The following is a 9,496-nucleotide window of genomic DNA, read 5'->3' on the forward strand; positions in this document are numbered from 1 at the left end:
GTGACTCCTTAAGGGTAGTGCATAGTCTCAAATATGATATTTCTTTGCTCCTAATGCTTCAATTTGATGGATACATTGTCCTTGTTGCGTCATTTAAATTGTAGTTTTTGCAACTTTAAGCCCACAAAATTACTTCTTACGTTTCTTTAGCATTTGGCACTTTTATCCGGGAAACATGGCTTCCACTTTAACTGTAGTTCATAGTGATTTGATTCAATGAGAATAGGTTCTGCAACTTTTTTTTTTTTTTTTTTAAATAAAATAGTAATTTACTGTTATCATCGTTTGCTGTTTAAATTTTACTGTTATCATTGAGTGAACACAATTTCAAATTTGAGTATTTTTTGAAACCATTCTCGAATTCAACGACGCTTTATATGGATCAGACTTGAATCATGTTTGACTTTAACTAATTATTTTTGCCAATCATGTATGCATCTATCAGAGAAATTATCAGAATGAATATAATGAGATCATATTTCGCAAAAACCAGAAGTTTTACAAACCTCATTAATCTATATCTGCAGAGACATACAACAAATTGTTGAATATAATCATTTGTCATGGAGATAATCATTGGCAATTTCTCTAAAATCTAATTTTTGGTCATGCATTAGAGGCGAGGAAACAAATCGGCCAAAAACCCATTTACAAAACCTACAGAATACCGGTTTTTCCAAGAAAAGTTCATTTCTTTGCATGCTCGGGAATGAGACGTTGTCGGAGTTCAGGCGGCGCGACAGCCAGTTCTGGAAGAGTAAATAGAATAATTCACCATAGGAAACATAAAAATCTAATGTTAGTAGATGTAATATGGGAAAATTTGTACTCACCTTGAGCTGTAAAATTGAACAAAGGAGGTAGCGGTCGATCGTTTGGCAAGCATGCATTAGGTTCTCTCAAAGCATCGAAGAATGGGTGTGCACAAGCCTCCAACTAAAAATTAACACAAACAATGAAGTACATGAGCTGAAAGACTTAATGAAGGATCCATAACTGGAAGGAAGATCAAAATGAAAGACTTGTATCATGTTTGGTTAAGAATAAAAAGTGTACATATACGTAAATAAGTAAATTTTTACATAATTAACATTTTTACTGGTCAAAGTTGGAAGTAAGAAAATTTTGAAGTAACTTCTACTTTTTTATAAGTTTAGCAAACATGTATGCTGTTAATAAGTATCACTTACCGCTGTGCAACGTAGAGTAGGTGAATACTGAAGCAGCCTTGACACTAGATCCACTGCTTCTGGTGGCATTCTCTTGTGAAATATCTACAAACATAACATCAGTTAAATTTATCTCTCGTCTCGTTTTCTTTGGATTTCTGACAATCAACAAACAAGAGGAAGATAAAAGAGATGAAACTGCGAGTAAGGAGGACACTTCCTAATTGAGTTCTCAACAAACCTTGTGCCAAGGGTGAGCTTTGATGTGAGGAAACTTAAACTCGCTGTAATTGGGATTCATGCACTTGATTTCCTCTCTTGTCGGCGTCCCCAAAACCTAACATGTAAACGATGAATAAAGGCAAAACTTAGAGATACTCAATTTAAAAGGCTGAATATTAGATGAAACAAAAGTCAAAGAGTCGATAATAGTTTACCTTAATTATTTCAACTAGCTGATCAACACTACTTTCCCCGGGAAATAGAGGCTGCATGAGTTCAAACAATGAGTCGAAACTAGGTTCTTAAATATGTTCATCCAACTTTAGCAAAAAAAAAAAAAAAGAAGGGAGTACAAATACAAGATATCCACTCAAAGAGAAGAATTATAAATTAGAATTTGATAAGATGAAAAAATTAAACAATCGCCGGCAAAAGCCCATTAAAAACACCCATTCTTGAGAAGCTCCAAAAGAAAATTACCCTTCCTAGAAGACCAAATGTGCAAATTGGAGGGAAAAAATCAGAAAATAGAAATCCTAAATTACTCAAATGCAAAAAATAGAACAGTAGAAAGAATGATGTCACGCTCGTTAGCAAGTTCAAAATAAGTAACGCATTGTTATCATGTATAGTTCTTCATAACAACTAAACTTAACAAAGAGCACATTTGGCTAAGACTAAAGAGAAATAGTACTTTCTATGAAAGTCAGTAAAGACTGACTTTCTACAGAATTAAGTTTTTGTGCCAAAAAAGGTAAATCTGAGATGCTTGGGAAAAAAGGTAAAACTTAAAAGTTACTCATAGGCTTAGGCAAACATGCTCAAGATAAAGGATCAGCGATGATTCATTTAAATGAAGCCGTGTTTATGCTCACCTGGCCTATAAGTAGCTCGGCCATTACACAACCAACAGACCACATATCAATAGCTGTTGTGTACTCTGTAGCTCCAAAGATCAGTTCTGGAGCCCTATAATACCGAGAGCAAATGTATGATATGTTTGGTTCACCAGGTACCTATAACAACACGGGTTATCTCAATGATTTCCATATGGTTGGGACTTATTCAAATTCTGCAGAAATAGAACATACCAACATCTTTGCACTCCCGAAATCACAGAGCTTTAGCTGATGTGTATGAGGATTGACCTGCAAAAAACAGTATTTCTTAACCTTCCAAACTTCAAAGAAAACTCTTGTTGCAAGAAAAATAAATTGCAAGGGGGGAAAAAGATCAAAAAATGCAGATTCAAAATCATACCAATAGATTCTGAGGTTTAATATCGCGGTGGCATACACCGATAACATTATGTATATAATTTAGCGAACGGCAAATCTGCAATTAGGGAAGGAAATTATCAAATGTATAGTGTAACCAAATGCTCATAGCTCGAAACAAGGTTGCAAATAAAATCATGTGCAGTGAATTGTTAACAGCTAAAATTTACCTGGTATGTATACAACTGCACATATAAAACGGGCATATATTGGTTGACTCTACTGTAGTGCCTTGAAGCTCGATACACAGTTTCAGACACATATTCTAATACAAGATTAAGGTACACCTCATTCTTGTCAGTGGTAGAATAGAAACAATGTTTGAGTTGAACAACATTAGGATGGTCAAATAAACGCATAATCTGGAGTTCTCTGTTCTTATATCTCCTATCCTGCAGCACCTTCTTAATAGCAACAGATTCTCCCGTTTCGAGGCATTTTGCCTGTAGAGAATAATTAAAAGAAAGGAAAAAGGAAGTCAGTCGACCATATTATCCTCTTATTTACAAAATTATGATCCTCCAACTCCATAAATAAGACACTAGTAGCATGTTTGGCTAAGCTTAACAAATTTACTTATATGTAAATAACTTTTAATATAAGAAATTTTCTTAATATAAGTTGGGAGTTAGTTTCAAAGTAACTGTTTTATATAAAAGTAAGTAATCCAGAAATGTTAGGAAAATGTTAGGAAACAACTTTTTGCTCATGCTTAGTCTTAGACAAACTTGCTCTAATCACATTGCACCTTTCTAGTTTATATACCTGATATACAACTCCAAAGGACCCTGAGCCAACCACGCGTTCTGCCATATAAGACATTGTCTGGGGATAACAAAAAAAATTAATTTTGATTGATACCAACAACATATAACAAATGAGATAATGGGAAATGTTTATTCATTTAAAAAAACCGAAGTCAGTAGGAGAAACCTATAATTAGATATCTTAAATTTTGCGACATTCAAAAAACACAGTCAAATCACCTGTTTAGGTTGTCCATTTCGACCACCTATTGAAGTCACAATTATCTGACCTGTTTCAGTTCCATTGCCACTGACAACAGTGGGCTCCATGTCCTGCATGCAAAATTCATCATAAGCAATACAATAATAGAGTAGCTTAAAATTTTCAGTTGCACGTTACGCTAGTTGATCTTTCTGATCTTGAGAAATAGGAAATAGTAAAAATTTATGCCCATTCAATTAAAAAAGTTGATTAAAATCTAAGTCAAAGTGAACAATTAATTTAATCACACAACCATAACTTTTCAATAACACCTTCCATCAATTTCTATAAAAATCTACTAAAAAATCTATTTTTTTCTTCTAAACTAAACGGGGCTATATCAAAGTTCGAAAAGAAAAAACTAGTCATCATCAAACCTTTACGTTATCCTCATGGTTATCAGCTTTATCGTCTTTAATTTTCATTTCATGCATTTCTTTGGGAAGCTTATCGTAGTCAGACTTATCAGGTCTACCATGTACATCAGACTTATTAGAAACAGTTTCCAATGATTTAGAAGCCGTATTATGCTCTGGAGCTCTCAAAGAATTTTCTTCAGATTGTACTTCACAGGCAATTCTCGTATCTACTTCTTGTTCGACCTTCGCCCGCTTTGAGCCAGAATCCCCACTCTGTAGCAAATCGAGCAAAATTCAGCACGAAATTAGAAAAGAGAAAGAAAATTAAGCTAATATATTTCTTGGAAAGCAGAACTTATAAGTGATAAATGCAATATGTCAGTCCAAAAGGTCAGCCTATCCCTGGTATTGGATCAAGATGCAAAACTAGGAACGGTCTCGTCTACAGAAATTCCTGGTTTCTCTAATCACTCTTCCCCAAAAAGAATCCAGCAACCACACGGGGTAATTACGTCTAGTTGAACTTAGTCGTCCAGGAACGATGCAAGTAAGATCCGGAGATAGGCATAGCTGAGCACAGCACAGCACAGCACAATTATTTGTGTCAACTTGCCTCGTTTTCCATATTTATGTTTCCTGTTTCCTCTTATCATAAATAGAAAATTTATCTTCCAATAATAAATGCATTCAATAACATATAGAATCCCAATTCATAAACTAACACATTATTGCCCATGTAATATCATTTAAAACTAGTCTTCTTCTTTTTTTTTTTTCTATGGTTAAATATTTAATCTGTCATGCCCAAATTTATATCAAATAAGGCTTAATTTGTTGTTGAGTTTTGAATCTGCAATCCAAATACACAACAATTAGAGCTCATGCCAAATTATAAATAGGACAGATTCAAGAACATCACTCATATGTCCAACATATCAACTTTTACTAGTTTAAGATAGAACACAGTTAAAAAGCACAAAACAAAACACAGTTCAAGGAAAAAAAAATCTCTCAAATTTTGAAAAGAAGCATGATCAAGTATTTCACAAAATATACAAAATCCACCTGAGATAACCAGAAACTTAATCTTTATCAGCATTCAGAAAATCTATATACCAACAAAGGAATAAAAGCCCACCACAAAAATCAAAACTTTTTAACAGATTCAAATAAAAATAACATATGTCAATAAAATCTCAAAGTTGTATACATAAAATGAGAATATTACAGGATCTGAAACTGAGGATCTTCCAGAAGCAATGCTCTTAAGCCGACGCATCATATTCATTTTCTCAGAAAAAAACCCAAATCCCAGATCAAGAAAATTGATCAAAATATTTTCCTCTTCCCCTTTTCCCTCAAATCAAATCCAAGAAAACCCTTAAGAAGTATCCCTTCATCCAACAATGGGAAATGGAGACATCTCCAGGAAAAACACAAATCCGAGAGAGAGAGAGAGCAAGGGAAGAAAGCACTTATATTTTCCTCTTCCTCACCCTCCCAGACACAAAGATGGAGAGAGAGAGAGAGAAAGCTAAAAGCAAAAGATTTCTCAAAATTTCTGTCCTCTGGTCAAAGCTTCAATGCCTAATCATCATTCATGCCGACCATTTTTCTTTGTTTTGAATCTGGGCCGTTAATCCGTCATCATTGGTTGAAGAAGAAAAAAATGGAGGTTGTCGTCAAATGACGAAAATAGGGCTGGTTGTTTTTAAAAATTACGAGGTTTGAGAATTTTCGGACAGGATTAGCGGAATATGCGGGGTGTCATTTGTTCGGTACGGTCTCCGGTCAGCAAGATTTGTTTGACTGGCCGTTTGCTTTTTCTATTCTTTATTTTTGGCCGTTAAAGTTTACTTTGAATTTTGAATCACTCTTTGTTCTTTAATTACAAGCTGGATAGGTGGAATGGAATGAGCTCTTTAGGACCATCTCATAATTACATCATCTATGTGTAATTTTTGATTTTGTGCAGAGAATAGAGATGTCTCTAAAATTTGTACAACATGGCACTTAGATATCTCCAACTTTATCACCCCTTTTTTATGGCCACTATTTGAGGGAATATATATAGTGATTTTTAAAAAAATGTATAATTAAAAAATAGAAAAAAAATTGAGTTTATGTACTGAATATTTTATAATATGAATGTGTGATTGAAAATAAGTATATAGATGATAAGCTTTCAAAAAATGGCTGTCAAGCAAGGCCCAAATTCGTACTTTATCCATCTCATAAAAATAGAGTTACTTTAATTTCACATATATTAAGAAAATATAATTAATTGTTACAAAATAGAGAGAGAAGTCAATACATTTGTGTATATTTCATTGAGAACAAAAACCCTTACTTATAGTGAAGAATTAGGATGGTAAAGAATACAATAGTCATAATAACTAGAGCTAAAGAAGTATAATGATCATTTACTAATAAACATATAATTTACAACACTCCCCTTTAATGACACACTATAAATACATTTCCTGTTAAAATCTTGTCAAAAAAATTTAATGTGACAAAATTTGCTCTCCTAATTACAATAAATGAAAATTTTTATATTGAACCGTTCATATCTTGTACGTCAATAGCTTCAATATTGTAATTCTGGTGAAGCATATTTCGTATTGTCTTTGTAGACATTAAAAAAGAAAAATAAAGAAAATGGATTGGATTGATTTAAATCATTAGCCCAATTAAATTAAAGTCTACTAAGGTTCATAAATGCAAAGGTCCATCTCACTTTTTTAAATAAATGAATAAATAAATAAAAATCATAATTACTCAATTATTTATTTTTAATTAAATATAATCGAGTGATTATTAAAATTAGCACAAATTTTCTCCTATAAATAGGATCAATGGTCTATAAGATATGGAAGAGGAAGAAAAAAGCAAGCAAGAAGAGGTGAAAGTAGAGAAGACAATCACGAAGTGTTGAAAAAATTTCAAAGCTGAATAAAGAGAAAAAAATCCTTTCAAATCCAAATCCAATGAACCCCAGAAAGATCAAAATTTTCTTCAAATCAAATAGTTTCACCCCAAGTTCAAGAAGATCAAAGTCTTCTTTAATTCAAATCAAGTTCAAGTGCAAGCCAAGAAATCAAAATGCCAAACAAGACGAGTCTCGACAAATCAAAATTTCAACAAATTCTCGAAAATCGGGATTCAAGCCACGTGGCCCCTCGTTTTCAAACATTCAAATTGTTAATCAACGAATTTTTGTAATTTTGTAATTACAAGAAGGTTAACATCACTTGTATTTTATCAAATTACAATTTATAACGATTTCTATATTTTAATACACGAAATTCGTTGTACAGTCTTATAACACTTTTCAAGCAATATCATCTTGATAGATAATATTTATCAATCTTTGTTCTTCTCTGGTCAGCATAATGATCTGTCAAAAAATAGATTATATTATTGTTCTCTTCGAAAGTTGGACACAATTTGTAACATATAGAAAAATTATTTTGAGGGTAAATGTCTTATAAATTTTGAACATCATTATATAAAGAATACATCTAGTTAAAACCTTGTTAGAAAAAAAAATTCTATGAAAAAATTCAATGAAGGAAAAAGTGCATTATTCTTTTGAGTACGCTACAAAAGTTATCCCATTAAAAATTTTGTCAAGAGAATCTGATGAGATAAAACCTTAGTTAAGAAAAAAAAGAGTACGACTCATATTAACTATCATCATGATAATATCACTTAAATTATATGTTTCAAGCATATTAGATACTTTAATCATGCCAGATTTTCAAACTGCAAGTCCATAATTTTCAAATTTCTCTGGTAAATTTAGTTTTACCAGTATTACATCCTTTTATTTGACTAATTATTTCTTCGATAGATATATTTCAATAAATTCATTTCAATATCCTCGCTATTAACAATATGAAGCTATATATCATGTACAAAATATTGTCGACAATATTTGATTTCCGATTCTATTATTCCACAAAATGACATACTTATTGAAATATTTCAATTTTCAATATTTCAAGTACATGAATATCTTTTAGGATCTTATTTTTGTTATGTATATACACTTTTCAAAATTTTACACCTTCTAATGGGACCATCTTTACTATTTAGTCCATTTTTCGTTTGAAGAATTTTGTCTTGGAATCAAATGTCATGCTTAAGGTGTTTCATCGATATATAAATTATAATGTTAATCAATTGTCCTTCTAGGACGTCAATTCAAGTTGGAGAATTTAAAGTTGTACTGTGAGATATTGTTAATCTCATTAATCAATAAATAAATTTAAATGAAATATCTTTCGAACTTCTAGTTCGAATTGTTTGTTGCGAGAATCTAGATAATATAATAATGCATTTTTACATTATTTACAGCTTCTTAATTCCTCAGTTAATGTTGGGTTAACTATCCGATCAAAATGATAAATCACCTATTAGGGGGTTGAGATATTTTACAAGGGTTCAAACTAAGCATTTATTTTCAACATCTTTTCTTTTCATTTTAGTGCATTATGGTGGAACTATTTTGTGTGTGTGTGTGTGTTGTACTATCAAAATTATTGGGATATTTTTCTATTTGACCTATCATTGTTCCTTTTTATGGAAATGTCTATATTATCCTTAATGAAATGATTCTTTCAATATTGCAACATATTTCATAATCTTTTAATCATTTTATCTTCTATTTACTCTATTTTGGATATTTAAATATAAAATTATTCTATGATCTAATAAATTAGAATAATCTGCAACATACATATCATATTTTCTAAGTAAAATACCATATTCTTCAAATGGTAAATTTATATTTTTTTAATTGAGATATAATATTATTTATTTCTTCTAACATTCTTTCAATAAATTATCTAATCATTCAATTGTATATCCTGGCATTTATCAAAATAATCATCATGCAATTGTCCCTGTTAATCTTTTAAAATCTTAAAAAGATTCATTCTAATTTTAACAAAAGTTTAATAGTTTTAACATAGGTCTGATCTAGACTTGTATTCTTAGAACTGAGTGACATTCGAGCTCTGAATTTGTAAACTGCTTCCTTCAACGACCTCCTGCCTTCATGGAATTGTTATTATTTCAGTTACTTGCTCTCACTGTATCAACTTCTAAAGAATAAAATTCTAAACTTCTGTTAAAGAAAAACTCTCTTTTTTCTAAAATAAGAAGGAAACATTCTATTAGATCCTTCAAGAATTTATGGGAAAAAGATTTAGAAACTCATATTGATATCAAAATATTGGAATTTTATTTCTATCAGAATTGATACAAGACTTCTATTTGGTATAAAGGGATTTCCAGAAAAACTGGTTTTTCAAACTGGGAATGGGCTATTGCTTACAACTCGAGATTTCAGGATAGGATGAGATGATCTTCTTCAATGACAATATCTCTATTTATACAAGTTTTTGAGACTCTATTACATCATTGAATACATCAGCAAGGCACACTTGCCTTT

At 31.5% G+C, this 9,496-nt stretch overlaps 1 protein-coding gene across 1 annotated transcript; it reads right to left on the reverse strand.

Moving 5' to 3' along the window:
• Window positions 1–450: 450 nt before the first annotated feature.
• On the reverse strand, window positions 451–5,595 carry LOC111390007 (shaggy-related protein kinase alpha-like). Its single transcript, XM_023014996.1, has 13 exons — window positions 5,264–5,595; window positions 4,054–4,308; window positions 3,655–3,747; window positions 3,434–3,493; window positions 2,839–3,111; window positions 2,652–2,726; window positions 2,483–2,539; window positions 2,267–2,407; window positions 1,607–1,657; window positions 1,411–1,506; window positions 1,191–1,274; window positions 834–936; window positions 451–749 (listed from the first exon to the last, which is right to left on the reverse strand). The coding sequence occupies exons 1-13, from the start codon at window positions 5,321–5,323 to the stop codon at window positions 688–690; spliced, it is 1,410 nt and encodes a 469-aa protein (XP_022870764.1). The 5' UTR covers window positions 5,324–5,595; the 3' UTR covers window positions 451–687.
• Between the last annotated feature and the right edge of the window lie 3,901 nt (window positions 5,596–9,496).

This window comes from Olea europaea, unplaced genomic scaffold, assembly GCF_002742605.1.
Source record: "Olea europaea var. sylvestris unplaced genomic scaffold, O_europaea_v1 scaffold638, whole genome shotgun sequence".
Classification (NCBI taxonomy): Eukaryota; Viridiplantae; Streptophyta; class Magnoliopsida; order Lamiales; family Oleaceae; genus Olea; species Olea europaea.